This window comes from Protopterus annectens, chromosome 12.part0 (genome assembly GCF_019279795.1).
Source record: "Protopterus annectens isolate FY-2018-M chromosome 12.part0, PAN1.0, whole genome shotgun sequence".
NCBI lineage: Eukaryota > Metazoa > Chordata > Ceratodontiformes > Protopteridae > Protopterus > Protopterus annectens.
In genome coordinates this window covers 119,843,952-119,865,659 of record NC_056746.1, presented here as the reverse complement: position 1 = coordinate 119,865,659, position 21,708 = coordinate 119,843,952, and the positions used below count along the sequence as shown (strand labels likewise).

At 42.8% G+C, this 21,708-nt stretch overlaps 1 protein-coding gene across 1 annotated transcript in view; it reads right to left on the bottom strand.

Moving 5' to 3' along the window:
- Positions 1-21,708, bottom strand: part of NUBP1 (nucleotide binding protein 1) — an 858,175-nt gene that overhangs the window by 135,436 nt on the left and 701,031 nt on the right. Inside the window, exon 10 of the mRNA XM_044089138.1 lies at positions 14,850-14,933. Within this exon, the coding sequence (XP_043945073.1) occupies positions 14,850-14,933 (84 nt within the window). The remainder of the gene's footprint in view (positions 1-14,849; positions 14,934-21,708) is intronic.

Below are 21,708 nucleotides of genomic sequence, written 5' to 3'. Positions count from 1 at the left end.
GCTTTGGCTCCAATCATTTGTCTGTGTTAGCCCATTTTGTAACATGTTAACATTGTTAGGGGACTCAGTGATTGCACCCAGTTTGCAATCGTCAGCGAACTTGGTAATCCACAGGCCATCAATTCTGCCTGGACTTCTGAGAAATAGATTCCAAACAGTACGGGGCCCAGCACAGATCCTTGTGGTTCACCACTGGTAGCTGGTCTACAGATAGAAGTGGAATCCCCAACTTTGACTGCATGCATTCTGTTGGTGAGCCAAGCTGGCTACCCATCTAGTGACGTATGGGTTACTCCAAAGATATAAAAAAATGCTGAAACTGCTGGATAACAGACACTTTATTCCAAAGTACAAAACCTCAAGTAAGTGCTTTCATCTCCCAAACAATCACAACAAGAGACTTATTCAGACTGAGGTAACCATAACTAAATACACTTTAAATACCAATTATAATCACATGATCTGTCACATGCTAAACATACAAAGATATAAAATATCACTAACTTAACATATATAATTAATTAAAATTCATAAAATAACCACCGCTACCTTTAATGTTTCAACCCTTTCCATAATAAATTATGTATTAATCCAAAGGCAATCAAAGAGAAATGCAGGGAAAGGCATCCAGATATGGAAAATTTCATAAAAAAATATCAAAGAGGGAATGTAGAAAAGAAGATCAAAGCAGAAGCAAAAAAAATAGAAGTTGAAGTTACAGGGTGCCTGCGAAGTGAAGGATTTGATGTAGAAGGTCTAACACAGGTTACATCACAGCATGATGGAACGAGTCCCCAAAGTAAGGAGAAGCAGAGAGATCAGGAGACACCTGAAGAAGAAATATGGGCATGGGAAAAATATTTATGCAAAGGAGAAAGAAAAACTAACCAATACAAAAAGAGCAGCACCACAGATATTTGAAGAGAAATACAGACAAAGAAATCCTGACACGGAAAACTTTACAATAAAAAAATAAGAAAAGGAGATCAGTTAAAAAATAGATACTGAGGTTGTAGAGTACGTATGAAGTGAAGGATTCAGCACAGAAAATCTAATTCAGAAAGCACCACAGCAGGATAGAGCAATGGACATCCAAATTAAGAGGAAACCAGTGGAATTGGAAGCAATTGGTCAGGTGCCACATGAAGATAATTTGGAGCCTTCTAATGGAAACCAGTATAAATGTTCACTTGAAGCTAGACAGCAAGGGAAGGAACAGGAAACTGTGCAAACTCTGATGCACTTAATGTTGAGGAGTGATAGGCCAGTGAGTTCCCATATGACAGAGTTACGGATGGCACAGGATGAAATTGAACAGAATGCGTCACAGAAAGAAGCTACAGAACTTTCTACAGAGTGCCTTCATGAAATGGAAAACAAGGGATATGCCCTCAGTTTAGAAGACAATGATCTAGGAGAAGAGTTGTTTGATTTAATAGAGAATGACATATTAAGATCAATGAAAGAAATAGACTGCAGAAGGTCAATAAAACCCAAAAAGTCAGAAGTCTGATGAAACAAATGAACACAGTAATTAGGACTGTCCACAGAGATCCATGTAATATAACAGAAGTAAACAGGATATATTACTGCGCAGCTAAATTACTAACTGATAAAGTTCTACCACAAGAACACAGGGTAGCAAGGGAAAGGAAGGTGAGAAATCGAATACCATCATGGAAGTATGGAATAGAGAAAACTATAAAGCAATTAAGACAAGAAGTGTCACTGTTAGAAGAGTATAGAAGAGGGAACAGATCAGCACAAATACCCAGAAAGATTGGCATGATAAAAGCAATGTGCAGTATCAGAACAGATCAGGATCTATCATGCACTATTGCAAACACCAAACTAAAAATCTCAGCACAGGCGGAAAAACTTAGAAGATACGAAGATAAATATAAAGGAAAAGTACAAAATAAGCAATTTATTGATGACCCCAAAAAGTTTTACAGAGAATTGGGAAATAAGGTAAAAGGAATTGAAAGACCACCAAAAAAGAAGACATAGACATATTTTGGAGAAGTATTTATGAAGATCCTGTGGAACATAACAAAGATGCTAAATGGATAGAAGAAGTTAAAAAAAAAATAATAAGTTTAAAGGTACAGGATCCTGTAACAGCTAGAGAGATTGAAACAAAGTTAAGAAAAGCCTCTAATTGGAAAAAGTACAGTTGTGTACACTTACCATAAAAGTAGATGTTCGAGTGTATTCACTGTTGCAGTCATTACATTTGGGTTATCTGCTGGCAGGTTGCCCTCAGTCGGCCTGAATAACAGAGTCTTGGGTCCTGCGTCGGTTGTCCCAACGTCAGGTCGTCAGGGGTATAAAACATGCAGCTGACGCCATTTTAATCAGTTTTTCTTGCCCCAGATGTCAGGTGCCCCCCAAATGGAGAGCAAAAATATATATAAATAAACTGTAAATATATAAATGCAACTTAGAAAGATAAAATTTACATTCAACTAAAAACAAATACACCACAAAGGCTTTTGAGTATAGTGAAGAAGGTATAGAAAGGGGGCTGGCGGGGGGGTAACCCCGACTGCAACAGTGAATACACTCAACATCTACATTGATGGTAAGTGTACACAACTGTACTATGTTCTTCGTGTTTCACTGTTGCAGTCATTACATTTGGGTAGAATCCCAAAGCTATGGATGGGAGGATGGAACTAAACAGCATTAGGAGCAGCTATAAGGCCCTGCAGAACTGCAGTGGCAAAGCCTGCCCTGGGTTTAGAGAAGAGAGGTAAATGGTAATGCTTTGTGAATGAATGAACAGAGCTCCAAGTAGCAGCTTCTAGAATGTCTTTAGTTGGGACCCCTCTGAGAAAAGCTGCTGAAGTAGAGGCAGCCCTGGAGGAATGGGATCTGATCCCCTTGGGCACAGGTTTACCATGGTGCAAATAGCAGAAACAAATGCAGTGGTGTTTCCATTTAGAAATAGTCTGCTTTGATATAGCCTTCCCCTCTGATCCTGCAGCAAATGCTACCAGTAGTTGCTCAGACTTTCTTAGAGATTTTGTCCTGTTTAAGTAGAATCTTAGTTGTCTGTGTACATCCAATGAATGCAGAATATACTCCCCCTTGTTCTGCGGATTTGGGAAAAATGTTGGCAGGTGAATGGTCTGATTAATGGCCACACTGGATACCACCTTAGGCATAAAAGGAGGATTGGTCCTGAGAGCCACCCTGTCCGGGTAAAATATAATGAAAGGCTCCATGACAGCCTGTAGTTCTGAAACCCTTATTGCTGAAGTGATTGCCAAAAGAAAAACTGTCTTCCAAGATAGAAATTTTATATCCGCAGTAGGTGCTGGTTCAAAAGGAGGCAAGGTGAGTTTTTCCAGCACCAAATTGAGGTCGCACAAAATTGAGGTCCCATGCAGGAGTTGGTGTTCTCCTAGGAGGCCTTAAATATTTGGCCCCTCTGAGATGCCTTTTAAGCAGTGGATGAGATAAGAGAGGAGGCTCTGTGTTGTAATGAGCTGAGATGGCAGAGGCATAGATTTTTATTGAAGAAGATAGGCCCTTATCAAGCATCTCAGTTAAGTATTGTAAAATCTGAGGAATATTGGGGTTTGCTGCATCTATTCCTTGTGCTTGGTTCTGAGCACAGAATCTCTTCCATTTATTAGCATAAGATTTTCTAGTACTAGGCCTTCTGGCTTCCAAAATGACATCCATCACAGGTTTACTGAGAGATGTGGTTTGAATAATTAGTTGATTAGCCAGGCTGCAAGACTCAGAGTTTGGAGCTGAGTGTGCAGAATTAGATAGTTCTGCTGAGACAGTAGATGAGGTGTTTGAGGCAAGTACCACAGAGGAAGGTGTGACATATTCCTTAGAAGCGGGTACCAGTGCTGGTGAGGCCAGTCCGGAGCAATTAGGATCATTTTTGGTTTTTCCTGTCTGACTTTTAGTAAGACCTTGAAGAGTAGAGGCAGAGGGGGAAAGGCACAGACTGATAGGTTTTTCCAGCTGAAGGATAGAGAATCCACTTTCCATGCTTTTTTGTGATCAGTTCTTGTGCAGAATTTGTCCAACTGATAGTTTTGGGGAGAGGCAAATAGATCTATGTCTGGGCTCCCCCATTTCTGTGTTAACATGCTGACGATTTATGGATCCAGTTTCCATTTGTGTGGGTCATAAGATTTCTGCTTAGGTCATCTTGCAGAGTATTTTGCTTTCCTGGCAGGAATTGTGCTTGAAGATTTATTTGGTAAGTCAAGGCTGTGTTCCACAAGGCCATGGCTAGTCTGTAAAGGGGGTAGGAATGTGTACCCCCTGCTTGTTTATGTACCACATAACTGTGGTGTTGTCCGTCTTTATCAGTAGCTGTCCTGGATGAAGTAAGTCCTTGAAGGCTGTCAGAGCATTCTGAACAGCTAGCATTTCTTTCTGGTTGATATGCAGATGCATTTGGTTTGGGCTCCATTTGCCCTGAATGCATCTCCCTGCCAGGTGGGCCCCCCAAGCATAGTCTGATGCGTCTGTAGTTAGGGTTTGGGTGGCGGGGGGTAGAGTGAATGACAGTCCTTTGTTTTGGTGACATGTCTCTGCCCACCAAAGAAACTCCTGTTGTAGGCAGGGAATGAGAGGGATCATTGTTTCCAGGCTGTGAACAATGTTGACTCCATAAACTTTTTAGGTACCACTGAAGTTTCCTCATATGCAGTCTCGCATATGGAATTAGTAGAATGTAGGATGCCATGAACCTTAAAGCCTGCAGAATTTGTCTTGCAGATAATTGGGTTTTTGTTGCCATTTGTTTGAAGTATATCATCAATTGCCTTTGTTTGTCTGGAGAGAGGTAAGCCATCTGGGCAGTTGCATTCAAGCTTACACCCAGGAATGTAATTATTTGAGAGGGTACCAGTTATGATTTCTTTTCTTTTATGGTGTACCCTAGGCATGCTAGAAGCCTTTTTACAAATGCCAGATGTTGGAGAAGGGTGTCCTTGTCCTCTGCTTGATTGAGACAATTGTCCAGATAAGGATAAATTTGGATATTTCTTTGTCTGCAGAATGCAATTACTGGTGCCAGGCACTTTGTAAAGACCCTGGGTGCAGTAGATAAGCCAAAGGGCAGTGCAGAGAATTGGTAATGCAAAAAACCTGCCTTGAAGCGGAGGTATCTTATGCACGATTCCCTTATTGGGATATGCAGGTATGCCTCTTTTAAGTCTAATGTCACTAGCCAAGCATTCTTGCCTAGCATAGGCAGTAGCTGTTGTAAAGTCAGCATTTTGAATTTTGGAATGTCCAGGTATGTGTTCAGAATTGATAAGTCCAGTATTGGACGCCATGAATTGTCTTTTCTGGGTATCAGGAAAAGTCTTGAATAAAATCCTTGTCCTTTCTCCTTTTCTGGTACCGGTTGAATAACCCCCATATCCATGAGGGACATGACTTGTTTCTGGGCCTCTGCCCACTGGTTTTGTGGCAGATCTGGCCATCCGTTTGGAATTGGCAAAGTATGGAAATGAAATCTGTACCCCTGGGATACTATGTTTAATACCCACTTGTCCTGGGTAATTAACTGACAATTTTGAGCATGAAGTGCTAGTTTTCCCCCCAAGGGGGCTGCCAAAAGATAAGTGCTTGGAAATGGTAGAGGAAAGTCATTAAGACTGCTTACTGTAGGGTTGTGCTTTGTTTCCTCCAGATTTGGTGGTGGATGCACCCCACTGCTTTGACCTGTAAGAACCCTGTGATTGATAACTGGAGCCTTTTGAGCACCCGGGTTTCCCCCTAGTGAATCTGTTGGACACAAGAAAGGACCAATTTTTAGTAGGCCAGTGCCTACTGAACCTGGGTGGCTGCACTTGCAAGAAATCTTTTACAGTTTGCATAGATTTAGCTTTGTCTTCCATTTTCTTTAAAACCTCTTCTGCCTTATTACCAAACAGAGTATCATGCTGCAAAGGGGCATCCAACAATTTAGCTTTAACATGATCAGGCAGATTTTGCTCCTTGAGCCAGGCATGCCTTCTAATCACAGATCCAGTAACAGCGGCCCTACAAGAGGCCTCCATGGAATCAAAACCACATTGCAAAGTATGCTTTCCAACCTGTTGGCTGAATGCAATAAATCCTGTAACTCTTTATTTTCCACACAGTCAGAAATCAACATCATTTTCTGTTTCAGTACGCCCATGACATGCTGTTGATATTTAAGCACATGAAACCGGCAGTTTAAGGCCCTGATTGCCAAGGTTGCAGACGTATAAACCTTCTTACCCCATCTATCCAGCACCCTGGAATCTTTATAAGAAGGGGTAGGATTTTTGAAAAGAAATTTGTGGGAGTCAGGAACCCTGTAATATCTGTCTGGCTTACTAGGAGCAGGAGGCAGGGAATCTGGAGCTATGCTTGATTCCAAAAACACATCATCAATGTCTAATACAGGAAGTATTGCCAAAGGCCTATGCTGAGGAAGAAGAAGGAAATCCCTAAGCCTCTTTTTTGATTCAGAGAAGTCCTGACTCTCCCAGTGAAAATGTTCCCTTAAAGTATGCAAAGTCTCTCCAAAAGAGTAATCCTCAGGAGGAGATGCAGATGGGATGGATTCCTCTGCATCAGAATCCTCATAGGGTGGAACAGAAAATTCCTGATCAGAAGAGGAATCAGAAGAAATGGAAACCAGATCTGAAGATTCATAACCAGTGCCCTAGGCCTCTTAGCGGGGGGGGGGGGGGGGGGATTGAGAACCCTTGATCAAGGTAATTAAATTCTCAGCCATTTTAATCATCTGTTTTTTAGGCATAGGGGCCTGAGCATGTGGCTCATGCGTCATTTTTTTAGACATAGAAGTTGTTTTTGACCTTGTTTTTATTGCTGGCATTGGTTTAATATAAAAATGTTGAGGCCTGAAAACACCCTCAGAAGTCGGTGCCTGCTCAGCGGCTCCGTATTCAACCAAGGAAGAGACATCCGTGGGTTCAATACTTTGTGAATCTCACGGCATACTGGATTCCAAATGGGTCTCGGTAGAGGCCTGCGACTCAAAAGTAGCGGGTATCAGGGGCTGCAACAGTACCTCACTGAGTACCGGTGAACCGGCGACTGGCTTAGGAGAAGCTTCATCATCGGTTTTGGACCTCGACGGTCTGTCTCTGTCTTTTTCCTTGCGTTTTTTGTGAACTCCAGTAGTCGGATTGCTAACCGATGACATTTTAGGGTAGTTAAATCTTGAACCACAATATTTAGAAGCAAAAATATACCGACGCTTAATAGTGCATTGGTTAAATTTAGCACAAAACCGACAGCAAGGCACATTGTGATCAGGGCCTAGGCAAGGAATACAGTAAAAATGAAAATCCTTATGAGGTATTTGCTTCCCACAAGTAATGCAATTATTAACTTTTACTGACATCGGTAAGGAGCAAGAAAAAGTTTCCCAATGGGGTACTTAGCTTTAGTTTGAAGACTTCGGTTCTGAAACTCGAATATGAATATTTCAGGAGTTGGCTGACTGGCACTTGCTACCTGCTTCTGCTTCAGGCACCACGCGGCAAGAAAGACTGATTAAAATGGCGTCGGCTGCATGTTTTATACCCCTGACGACCTGACGTCATGGAAGAGGAGACAGCAACCGACGCAGGACCCAAGACTTTGTTATTCAGGCCAACTGAGGGCAACCTGCCAGCAGATTACCCAAATGTAATGACTGCAACAGTGAAACACAAAGAACATCCCCAAGCCCAGATGCAGTACATAACTTCTTTATTAACATCTCTGCATGAAGATTTAGCCACGAGTAAGAACTATTTATATACGCACCCCCAGACAGACATTAACCTGTCTAACAACAGGAAAAACAATGCTCATACTTAAGAGTGAACCTCCAAGCTACCCTAAAAATTATAGACCAATAACTTGCTTTATGACGACATATAAACTATACATTGGAATTGATGCTGACAGAGTTTACAGTAATTTATAAGAAAACTCAATTATGGCAGTAGAACAAAAGGGAAATAAAAGAAGTCATATGAAATAGTGGAGAACTGTAAGAAAGGGAAGAATCTAAGTCTGGCATGGATAGACTACAAAAAAGCATTTGATAGTATAGCACATTCATGGATAAAACAGTGCTTACAAATGTATAAGATACACCCTACGCTGATCGATTACATTACAGTGACCATAAAACAGTGTCAGACCACTCTGCAGTTAAGCCATAATAAGGGAAAATTATTATTCCAGGGAATAACAATTCAAAAGGGGAATTCCTGGGTGACTCTGTCTACTTAACGGCTTAGGCCATGGCTGTAATTTGTGCAAAGTGTAAAGACTTCTCATCTTCTCTTTGTCAATAATTTAAAACTGTATAGCTCATCAGATGAGGAACTGAAAGCACAACTGCAAGTTGTCAAAACTTTCAGATAACACAAGAATATCATTTGGTCTTGACAAATGTGCAAAAGCAACCTTTAAAGCAGGAAATCTGCACCATCAAGAAAACATCAGTTTGGGACAAGAATGGGATATAAAAGAACTTGAGCAAGTGGGAGTGTATACATATTTGGAAATTCATGAAGGAGCAACAATAAAACAATTAGAAGTGCGAATAAAACTTAGGAATACTTTAGATGACTTCAATTAATCCTGAAAACAGTGTCGACATCTAAGAACAAAATCCAAGCTATAAACCAATTTGCTCTTCCTGTCCTTACAGTTTTGGAGTGATTTACTGGCCCCAAAACGTGTTGGATAGATTAGACAGGAAAACAAGAAGGATGCTTCATGCTCACCAAATGATTTATAAAAATCAGTGCATATCAAGATTATATATTCCCTGCTCCGAAGGAGGGATGGGCCTCCTTGAAATTGATTACATGTATAGATCTGCAATCGTAGGACTGCACACGTCTGCTGACCTCAAGACCCAAACGGAGTGAAAGTTTTGAAACATGAGGAGAATAAATCTAAGATGACTCCCCTGCTTAGTGTAGCAGAAGCATATCAGCATCAAGCAGGAATGGAAATCAAAAAATCAACCGGCAACTGAATGCGCCAAAAACAAAAGAAAGAATATAAGGTGAAGGACCAAATAAGAAGGCAAGATGTGGAAAATGCATATATATAGTTGCAAGTATGTGAAACTTCTGGAAGAAACTCATGTTGATCAGGATCAAATCAGGAATGGTTAAGGAGAGGTAAATTCAAACCAAGAGATGAAAGGTTAACATTGACAGCCCAAGAAAATGGGTTAAGCACACGTTGGTTTACAAAGTCCACTGAACATGTGGGAGAAACAGACAAATGTAGGTTTTGTAAAACAGAATTGGAAACATTTGCACACCTTTTGTGACAACTAGTGACAGGAGGACTGTATACTGAAAGGCATAATAATGTGGCAAGACTGTTGTACTGGGGATTGTGCAAACATTATGGTACTGAAGTGGCTGAAAAACACTGGAAACATGAGCCGCAAAGCATCATAGAAAATAAAGTTTATATCACATAGGATCACCCAATACCTACAGTTCAAAAGATAGATACTAGAAAGCCGGATATAGTGGTCCATGAAAAGAAGACAGAAGTAGCATTGATCATTGAAATCACCACACCCAGTGACTACAGTGTCTTGCGTACAGAAAGACACAAAGTCATAAAATATCAGGATTTGCAGGCAGAAACGAGAGCAACGAGGAAGAACGATACCCAGACAGTTCCAACGGTATTAGGAATGATGGGTCTTATAAAAAAGAATCTGCAATTGTATTTAGATATGTTATCAATACATGCAACTCATATGAATTGCAGGAGTTGTCATTGCTGGGTACATTGCAGGTGCTGCAAACAGCACTTCTGGCTGACATCAAAGACTGAAACAATACTAATTTCACGAACTTTAATCATATTTGACTTAGGAATGGGGTCCATTCCCGACACGGTATTAAAAACCCAAAAGATATGGAGAAATTAAAGGTTAATCCCCAGCTTGGAGAGTTTCTCAATGATACCTCAGTGGGGAATTGTGTCAAAAGCCTTGGCTAAGTCGAGATAGGTGGTATGTACTGTTTTGCCTTCATCCAGGACTTTGGTGACATTCTCAAAGAAGTCCACCATTTTTAATAAACATGATCTACCTTTGACAAAGCCAAAAATGGGTCATGTCAAGAGTTTTAAGGTCGCCTATGTCTTTGTTAATAAGGTCCATGATGATTCTTTTCATGGCTTTGTAGACAAGGCTGGTTAGGCTTATGGGTCTATAGTTCCCAGGGTCGGTTATTGGACCCTCTTTGTGCAAGGGAATGACTGTTGCTGCTTTCCACTCAGCTGGTACAAAGCCAGTGCTTGTGTTGTAGTTAAAGAGTGACAAGCGGTTCTGCAAGATCATGTTTTAGGCTGTTTATTAAGTGGCCTGGGATGTTATCTGGTCCCATGTTTTTGGCCTTGGAGAGCATGGTTATGACCTGTTCCTTGTTGATACTAGTTACAGGACTGGCGGCTGGTATGCTTTGGGGTATGACAGGTGGGGCAGGGGGGTGAAGTTTGCTCCAGACCTGTCAGCTAGGTTGGCAATTTCCTAAGGTTCAGTATGTGTGGTACTGTCCACTACTAGTTCGGCACAAAGCTGGCCCTTCCCTTTTAGATTTCGGATGTAGCTACAGAATGTCTTATGATTATCCTTAGGTAAGGATATAATTTAGCTTTGTAATTAGCTTTTAGAGGACTTTGGTATCTGATTTGCTTGTTAAAGCTGTGGAGGGTGTTCTTCCTCTGCTGAGACAGTTCCCTCTTGGTCTTAGACATCAGTTTCTTCCTCTTGTTATATAAACTATTTATACTTGAGGTCCACCAGGGTGGCTTTTTTTTCGTGAGGACCTGGTTTTGATCCAGTCAGGTACAGCCGGGTTTATACAGTTGCAAAAGTGTTTATACAGGGTATGTGTGTTTTACCTCTGCATAGAAGTCTTTGGTGACTGTGCTTGCAGGGGATTTGAAACTACTGATACCATCCCTTAGTAGGTTGCAGTTTGCTCTGGAGAAATTTGTCATTATTCTAGCTCCTGCGAGGAAGGGGTGGGGTGGCATGACTGATTGTTACTTCAAATGAGACTGATTTCTGATCTGACCTTACCAAGGAGGGCAACACACTGGGGGTAATACAGTGGCAACCCATTTTGAGGAGTACCAAGTCTAGGACATTTGAGCCCCTTGTGAGGGTGCAGACTATCTGTTCCAGAGCATTTGTATTGACAAAGTCCAGGAACCTCAGGGCGAGCATGTTTGCGCTCATAAATGTTGCCCGATCGACGGAAGGATAGTTGAAATCACCCAGGACCAAGGTGTTTGGCTGTATAGCGAGTGAATGTAGCAAGTCCAGGTAGGCAGTGTGTTTCTCTTGGTTTATGGTGGGGGACCTACAGCTAACAATGATGTGGAAGGGGGTTTTACTTACAGTTAACTGGACTTGGAGTAGCTCAAGAGAGTCGTACTGTTTAATCAGTTTTGAGGTGTATTTGTCCTTAATGAGGATTGATACACCTCTGCCTTTGGTTCTTTCATGCTCATTTTAAGGTCTGAATGTGTGGAAGGCTGTGGTCACTGTAGCCATTGTAACAAGATTATGAAGTCCAAACAATTTATAAGTAAAAATTCTGGAAATGTTTTTGATGTTGCCAACTGCAGTAGTGATTGGGTGATCTATTTGGCTACGTGCAGCTGCTCAGCATTCTATGTGGGTCAGACCTCGAGACCATTGAGAATAAGAATATCTGAACAGATCAGTGACATGAGGATTAGGAAGCCCAGCAGTGCATTATACAAACACTCCTTAATACACCCTACAGCTGCTTTCAGATTTATGACAATAGATACAATTGGGGGCAACAGAATAAATAAAGCTGGTTGGCATACTATTCTTGATGTCAAAGAAAAGAAGTGGATAATTAAATTGGGTGGACTTTTTCCACCAGGTCTTAATGAACACTTGTAGTTTGACCAATCAGTTTGTTTTTTGTGGGTGATGTCATGCATAAAAGAAATTTGTCTGTTTTTTCAACACTGAGGAAGGCTATGTAACTAATTTAGCTGAAACCAGTTTGTTTTTTTCTTTTGCTGACATGCAATAAATACTCATACTGGTTTCAGTATCACAGTTTGCTGGCTTATTTTGCTCTTTTCAAGTCATTCACCCCAATGTAGACCATGACAGACTCATCCTGTTACTTGTGGAGAGACTTGCGTGCGTGAGTGATTTGATGGACCCTGGCCCTGTCAGGCAGCTAACTGTGACCTTCTTGTCCAGTCTGGTGAGGGGGACATCTGTGCATCTCACTATTGCATTTTGAGGTGCTTAGACTTATGGGCTTATTTACTGAGATACTTGTGTGTTATTATGTGTAGTGAATTCTATTGGCTCTGCACTGTGTGCAATAGGTTTGCGCTTGGGAGGTATCTGATGTTTCGGTAGGCTTCTAGTGAATACCTCCACTTATATGGGTTTATGTGTTGTGTGCTTGTTATGTGTAAGTGGTGAAGTGCATGTGCTGACAACTTGTTTGATGTCTGGCTTGTCATTATGTGAGAGAACTAATTCCAAATTCATAGTGTATGTATATCTCTCACATATTGCATTTGTTTGTTTTAGGAGTAAGTGGTTGTCAGAAAACATGAGGCAATTACTACACTGTCTCTGGAAGCCCATGTCAATCAAGCTGGCCAGATAAATGGTGAGAAACTGACTGTCCATTATGGCAGAATTACACCTTAATTACTAGATGGGAATGGCTAGTTAGACCAGGTTTTGGTCTTGGGTTAACTAAAGGGTCTATTCTGTAGTAGGCTAGGGTTAAAAACTGCAGCAAAGCTTCTCAGTGCACAACTGAGTTGCTCGCAAAGCAGCAGAGGAGTTTGGGAGGATTCCCTAGCAGATATTTATGGAAAATTGTCTTCTTAGGCATTTGTATCTATCCATGACAGTACTAAACCCCACTGCACAGCGAGCAGTTACTCGCAAATGCGAGAATTAAATACAAACGAAGTTAAACAGTTTTAACACAAACTAGCCAATGGGAGAGCTCAAAACTGAGCCTTATTTCAACAGTCTCCAACCCAGATGGGTCCTGGGCTACACACTTCTGTCACAAGGATGCAGGAGGGCTTTTCTAATGTAAGATGGCTGGTTTTAGTGCTCAAATGATACCTAACAGTCTACACTCAGCAAATCTGAATGTGGCCTATGCTAAATAAGGCAAAGGTAGTACAAAATTCAAAGTAAGGATAGAATAATAGTCTCAACGGCAGAAATGAAGCAGCAATTCAGTTAAATACAGTTCACAAAATGTAATGCAGGTATAAAATATGCTTATTTATTTATTCTTCATTTGTAACAGCCTTGAGCTCCATACCTGCTTCCAACAGGGTGTCAGTAGAGGGCATCTGAGATGCAGCTGGACATACTGTCAGTTCTAAAACCTCAGCTGGTACGTCGGAGTCAGAAAGAGCTGACTTGAGTTGCTAGCCTAGTTCTTTTAAGCAGAGACAGTTCATCTGGGGAAGCAGACTCTGCCGTTTTGGAGAAGGGAAAGTGTTTAACACGTTGGGTCTCCAGAAAGGTACTGAGTGAGGATAAGAACAGTATTGTTGAACTTGTTGGAGACATTTGGGTACATCATTGTTGGTGTGAGGGGAGTCCATTCAAGGTGCAGCCCTTCATTTCACTCTGAATTTCTTTTTTACAAGATGATGCTGTCTGGTTTCTCCTCAGAGCCCACAGTGCAGGAACTTAATATTCTTTGACTGGAAACTGCAAAGGCTGTGAGTACAGTCACTATAAACCTGGTGAAGTCCATCCTGATCCCAAGCCAGAGAAATGTCTTAAAGGGCATGAGTGGTCACACTGCAGACACTGCTGCCCTTGGGCAGGACACGGTAGGACATATGTTGATCCTCACATACGTTTCTATATACATAAGAATTTCACTGCTGCAGTGGACAGTGGGACACTAGTAAGTAAAAAGCCATCAGACCGTTATGGATGAGCTTTTAGTTTCAAACCATGCAGAATGGGGACCAGCCCCATCAAACTATGTATGGGGCATCCATACCTGCAGCATAACATACATTAGGGTCTTTGGATGGAATCTTTGCCAGCAGCTTTGGGATCTTTGTGCAAAGAGAAAATGAGGGTTTGTGAGTGGCCGTGTGGCAACCGCTGATTTTCAATTTGAGGTGTTTCTGATTTATGCCCTCTACTGAACTTGAGGGACTTGAGAATTCTGTCTGGTGAGTGTCCTCACAGAGCTTGACAATGATGTAATTGAATGGCATCTGGGCACATTCTCCTAGTCCACAGCATCACATCATGACATGTGCCCTGAGTAAAGGACTGGAAGATAATTATGAATCGATTTTAGAAGAGGAAATGCATTTACACACTGCATAAGGCCAATTCATGGGTCTATAGAGACAGCAGGTAAAGCACATAGATATTCCATATCGATAAAGTAACAAAATAAAGTTATAGGTCCAACTCAAAATTCATCAAAACATAAACTGATTACATTACTTGGAAAACGGGTGAGACTAGCCATAATTCCCTACATTATGTGCTGTGGTTACAATATTCATCTCATTAGTAAATTCCATAGATTTTAAGACACCTTCAAGACCTTATTCGTACAAATTCCTACGGCCGCAGAGGAGACTCTGTGGTCATACTCTGCTGCCAAAGCCACCATGCACTAAAACATTTCCAGTCTAGCCGTCTCTGAAGTAACCAACTTCACAAGTGTCTGCACTGCTGGGAGGACAAGGAGCAGAAACATCGGCAATGTTGGAACGTCTGGTTTCTGAAAGAAAATGTCTTACTTTATTATACTTACTCTGAATTATACTCTTGTACGAAGCAGCTGCTGGAGAATCAGGCACTTCAGCAAAGAATGACTTTCCTTCATCACAACTCTTACCTTTGAATTGAGAAAAAGAAAATTATTTTTTCACGTGCAGCTTTTTGTTTTTTTTTAATTAACTGTAATTTCTAAAATGGGAGGTGTTGCCAGGCTGTTATGCTGCAGGCAATCTAAAAAAGTACAATATATCAATGTACATGATTATCTAACGGAACCACAAATGCTCACAAGTGCAGACAAAAAGACTGAACCACAAAACAATGAAAAAAATGCACAAAACACTGCACTCCTACACCCCTGCTAATTATATACACCAACTCTGAAACTGCACAATAACAAGGAAAGGGAAAACTGCCAAGCCCTGCTGCACCATGATCGAGCGCACACAGCAGCTACCCAAGGGAAAACTCCCAGGCTCTGCTGCACCATGATTGAGTTTGCACACAGCAGCTACCTAAGGGAAAACTCCCAGGCCCTGCTGCACCATGATCGAGCGCACACAGCAGCTACCTAAGGGAAAACTGCCAAGCCCTGCTGCACCATGATCGAGCGCACACAGCAGCTACCTAAGGGAAAACTGCCAAGCCCTGCTGCACCATGATCGAGCGCACACAGCAGCTACCTAAGGGAAAACTCCCAGGCCCTGCTGCACCATGATCGAGCGCACACAGCAGCTACCTAAGGGAAAACTCCCAGGCCCTCTGCACCATGATCGAGCGCACACAGCAGCTACCTAAGGGAAAACTCCCAGGCCCTGCTGCACCATGATTGAGTTGCACACAGCAGCTACCTAAGGGAAAACTCCCAGGCCCTGCTGCACCATGATAGAGCACACACAGCAGCTACCCAAGGGAAAACTCCCAGGCCCTGCTGCACCATGATCGAGCGCACACAGCAGCTACCTAAGGGAAAACTCCCAGGCTCTGCTGCACCATGATCGAGCGCACACAGCAGCTACCTAAGGGAAAACTCCCAGGCCCTCTGCACCATGATTTAGCGCACACAGCAGCTACCCAAGGGAAAACTCCCAGGCCCTGCTGCACCATGATCGAGCGCACACAGCAGCTACCTAAGGGAAAACTCCCAGGCTCTGCTGCACCATGATTGAGTTGCACACAGCAGCTACCTAAGGGAAAACTCCCAGGCCCTGCTGCACCATGATCGAGCGCACACAGCAGCTACCCAAGGGAAAACTCCCAGGCCCTGCTGCACCATGATCGAGCGCACACAGCAGCTACCTAAGGGAAAACTCTCAGGCCCTGCTGCACCATGATTTAGCGCACACAGCAGCTACCTAAGGGAAAACTCCTAGGCCCTGCTGCACCATGATCGAGCGCACACAGCAGCTCCCCAAGGGAAAACTCCCAGGCCCTGCTGTACCATGATCGAGCGTACACAGCAGCTACCTAAGGGAAAACTCCCAGGCCCTGCTGCACCATGATCGAGCGCACACAGCAGCTACCTAAGGGAAAACTCCCAGACCCTGCTGCACCATGATCGAGCGCACACAGCAGCTACCTAAGGGAAAACTCCCAGGCCCTGCTGCACCATGATTGAGCGCGCACACAGCAGCTACCCAAGGGAAAACTCCCAGGCCCTGCTGCTCCATGATTAAGCGTACACAGCAGCTACCTAAGGGAAAACTCGCAGGCCCTGCTGCACCATGATTGAGCGCACACAGCAGCTACCAAAGGGAAAACACCCAGGCCCTGCTGCACCATAATTGAGCACACACAGCGGCTACCTTTAACAGAACTCAGTCTCTTACGCCAGGAAAGTAAGGTTACAAGAATACTCAACATTGGAAACATTTGCTCTTATGAACTGCAATTAACTATATATATATATATATATATATATATATATATATATATATATATATATATATACACACACACACACACACACACACACACACACAAATATGTTGGTTAAAATGAGCATTACTGCTCAAAACCATTCTATAAACGACTCGTAAGTAAAAGATGGCAGTGCTTATTATCATCCTGCATTACTAAAACAAAAAGCTTTATAACTGAAATATTTTCTGCAGTTAAAATAATTTAAAAATTAAGAAAGTCCACTTTACATGCCATTATTTTCAAAAGAGACTATGCACCTACACACTATCATCACATTTTCTGGGAAATAAACTGGACATGACTATACAATGCCCCTACAGTGTGTTACTAGCTTTAAAGGGAAACCGGCAGCTGGGTGTGGAATTTTAATGCAACAATGTAATGTCTTAGCTAAGACCTGTGCCTTCTGCTCTGAAGCCTCTGAAATAGTGGCAGTTTTATTTATCTCCCCTAGGATGCACACAAGGCATTTTATCATCTAAGTTTGATAATTTAGGGCCCCAAAGGCCAGTGTGGCAGCGGTGTAGCTCTTTTTACCATTCTGGTCCATTGCCCTACTATCTGTATCTGATGGCACTGCATTAGCTGCAGGCAAAAGCTTGGTGGGATTATCAGTGGAGATAAAAGAGACTAAAGGGTCTGCTGCAGGGTTTTTGTACAGAAACATCATGCCCTCAGGAGGCACTGTGGGATTTGGAAGCTGGGAATCAGGGAAGAAGTGGTGGATACAGAAGGATCCAGGAAGGCTTCTACAACTGGGGACACAGGTGAGGGTGTAGGAGACCCCAGCTCAAGCAAGTTATAGTACCTCTTTTGTATGTCAGAGAGCTATTTGTATTTAACTTACTAAAGGTCCACACAAATGGTGGAGTTAGGGAATTAGGTGTCATCACCATCATCAGAAGCAAGGTGTCCAGGTGAATGAATGTAACAGGAGTATGTTAAGGAATCCTAATATGAATTAGATTCCTCCTCCTCAGAGGATGATTCATGTTATCTCTTCAAAGAAAGATCAGCTTGTGAGGGAGTAGAGAGGAACGAAGGGAGGCTCACAATGACAAAATGGAGTAGAGAGGAACAAAGGGAGTCTCACAATGACAAAATGGAGTAGACAGGAACGAAGGGAGTCTGACAATGACAAAATGGAGTAGAGAGGAACGAAGGGAGTCTGACAATGACAAAATGGAGTAGAGAGGAACGAAGGGAGTCTGACAATGACAAAATGGAGTAGACAGGAACGAAGGGAGTCTCACAATGACAAAATGGAGTAGACAGGAACGAAGGGAGTCTGACAATGACAAAATGGAGTAGAGAGGAACGAAGGGAGTCTGACAATGACAAAATGGAGTAGAGAGGAACGAAGGGAGTCTGACAATGACAAAATGGAGTAGAGAGGAACGAAGGGAGTCTGACAATGACAAAATGGAGTAGAGAGGAACGAAGGGAGTCTGACAATGACAAAATGGAGTAGAGAGGAACGAAGGGAGTCTCACAATGACAAAATGGAGTAGAGAGGAACGAAGGGAGTCTCACAATGACAAAATGGAGAGGAACGAAGGGAGTCTCACAATGACAAAATGGAGTAGAGAGGAACGAAGGGAGTCTGACAATGACAAAATGGAGTAGAGAGGAACGAAGGGAGTCTGACAATGACAAAATGGGGTAGAGAGGAACGAAGGGAGGCTCACAATGACAAAATGGAGTAAAGAGGAACAAAGGGAGTCTCACAATGAGAAAATGGAGTAGAGGAGCGAAGGGAGTCTGACAATGACAAAATGGAGTAGAGAGGAACGAAGGGAGTCTGACAATGACAAAATGGAGTAGAGAGGAACGAAGGGAGTCTGACAATGACAAAATGGAGTAGAGAGGAACGAAGGGAGTCTCACAATGAGAAAATGGAGTAGAGAGGAACGAAGGGAGTCTGAGAATGACAAAATGGAGTAGAGAGGAACGAAGGGAGTCTGACAATGACAAAATGGAGTAGAGAGGAACGAAGGGGGTCTGACAATGACAAAATGGAGTAGAGAGGAACGAAGGGAGTCTGACAATGACAAAATGGAGTAGACAGGAACGAAGGGAGTCTCACAATGACAAAATGGAGTAGACAGGAACGAAGGGAGTCTGACAATGACAAAATGGAGTAGAGAGGAACGAAGGGAGTCTGACAATGACAAAATGGAGTAGAGAGGAACGAAGGGAGTCTGACAATGACAAAATGGAGTAGAGAGGAACGAAGGGAGTCTCACACTGACAAAATGGAGTAGAGAGGAACGAAGGGAGTCTCACAATGACAAAATGGAGTAGAGAGGAACGAAGGGAGTCTCACAATGACAAAATGGAGTAGACAGGAATGAAGGGAGTCTCACAATGACAAAATGGAGTAGAGAGGAACGAAGGGAGTCTCACAATGACAAAATGGAGTAGAGAGGAACGAAGGGAGTCTGACAATGACAAAATGGAGTAGAGAGGAACGAAGGGAGTCTCACAATGACAAAATGGAGTAGAGAGGAACGAAGGGAGTCTCACAATGACAAAAGGGAGTAGAGAGGAACGAAGGGAGTATCACAATGAGAAAATGGAGTAGAGAGGAACGAAGGGAGTCTCACAATGACAAAAGGGAGTAGAGAGGAACGAAGGGAGTATCACAATGAGAAAATGGAGTAGAGAGGAACGAAGGGAGTCTGACAATGACAAAATGGAGTAGAGAGGAACGAAGGGAGGCTGACAATGACAAAATGGAGAGGAACGAAGGGAGTCTGACAATGACAAAATGGAGTAGAGAGGAACGAAGGGAGGCTGACAATGACAAAATGGAGTAGAGAGGAACGAAGGGAGTCTGACAATGACAAAATGGAGTAGAGAGGAACGAAGGGAGTCTCACAATGACAAAATGGAGTAGAGAGGAACGAAGGGAGTCTCACAATGACAAAATGGAGAGGAACGAAGGGAGTCTCACAATGACAAAATGGAGTAGAGAGGAACGAAGGGAGTCTGACAATGACAAAATGGAGTAGAGAGGAACGAAGGAAGTCTGACAATGACAAAATGGGGTAGAGAGGAACGAAGGGAGGCTCACAATGACAAAATGGAGTAGAGAGGAACAAAGGGAGTCTCACAATGAGAAAATGGAGTAGAGAGGAACGAAGGGAGTCTGACAATGACAAAATGGAGTAGAGAGGAACGAAGGGAGTCTGACAATGACAAAGTGGAGTAGAGAGGAACGAAGGGAGTCTGACAATGACAAAATGGAGTAGAGAGGAACGAAGGGAGTCTCACAATGAGAAAATGGAGTAGAGAGGAACGAAGGGAGTCTGACAATGACAAAATGGAGTAGAGAGGAACGAAGGGAGTCTGACAATGACAAAATGGAGTAGAGAGGAACGAAGGGAGTCTCACAATGAGAAAATGGAGTAGAGAGGAACGAAGGGAGTCTCACAAGGACAAAATGGAGTAGAGAGGAACGAAGGGAGTCTGACAATGACAAAATGGAGTAGAGAGGAACGAAGGGAGTCTGACAATGACAAAATGGAGTAGAGAGGAACGAAGGGAGTCTCACAATGACAAAATGGAGTAGAGAGGAACGAAGGGAGTCTCACAATGACAAAATGGAGTAGAGAGGAACGAAGGGAGTCTCACAAGGACAAAATGGAGTAGAGAGGAACAAAGGGAGTCTCACAATGACAAAATGGAGTAGAGAGGAACGAAGGGAGTCTGACAATGACAAAATGGAGTAGAGAGGAACGAAGGGAGTCTCACAATGACAAAATGGAGTAGAGAGGAACGAAGGGAGTCTCACAAGGAGACAATGGCCTTGTACAGGCCTTCTGAAAATTAATGCCATTCTTTTTCTTGAGAAGTACAAGTTGGAGACACGTGCTTGTTTGTGTTTTTCTGCTTCTAATGTGTGGTGGTTCGGAACCCCCGAGGATCATGATCAAAGTGCCCAGTACCTCTTTTCTAACAAGGATTTAAAGTATGCCATCTGGTCCCTCTGAAGATGATCACCCTAGTTTCTCCCATCTCTACTGTTGCTGTAGGTGCAGACTTCTCCAGTGTCTGAGAAACAGCCACCATACTGGCCTCCAGCGGGATGACAGTAGAGGGTGTCTGGGAAGGAGTAGGAGATATCATGCATCCCTGCTGCATCTCAGACTTGGCAGTACAAGATTCAGGCCTTGTTTTCTTTATCTTCTTTTTGGGAGTGAGCAGGACATCCAAGTCCGAGGATTCCTTGCTCTTGCTTTGTGCAAGGTACTTCAGACATTGGGTTTCCCAAGTACGTATTAAAAGAGGAAAGCCTAATTTAAAGGGTTTTTGGAATAAACGACTGGCAGATATAACAGTTTCTGTAATCATGTTGGACCCCTAAACACAACAGACATTGGGAGTGGGGGGTCTTTATAAGGGATTTGCCTGTCACAGTCACATTCCCCCTCTTAGCTGACATCAACAAATCTTTTGTAAAAAAGCAAGAAAAAAATGTTTCCCAAAAGCAGGTGCATAACTAATCCAGTCTAGGCCGTGATAACAGCAAAGACAACATGCTGTTTACACCAATGAGAATAAAGAAGCTGACTTCAAACTAGAGCTAAGACAGTCGGAGGGTATTATGCTCCTGCTTCTGTACCCCTACACCCGAGTGGTAAGGTCAGCATCTGGAAGGCTTTGGCTTTGATACACTGGCTGGATGTCAGGTTACCTTGGTGAGATAACCCATCACTATTAGAATACTGCAACAGTGATTCAAGGAAGGATATCATTCGTCCCCATCTAGGCTAGCGGGATGTTCACTTCCTGTATACAACAGGCTTCCTCCCATACCATCTTACAGCTTTCTTCTCAAGGAAGCCAGCAGGACTTCCACCCTATCTGCTCCCATGTGTAATATGCTGCAGAAACATCAGTGTAAAGTAATACCTGTAGGCTCTAAGCGAACTATGTGAATCATGTCCAAACTGGGTGACTTGCGG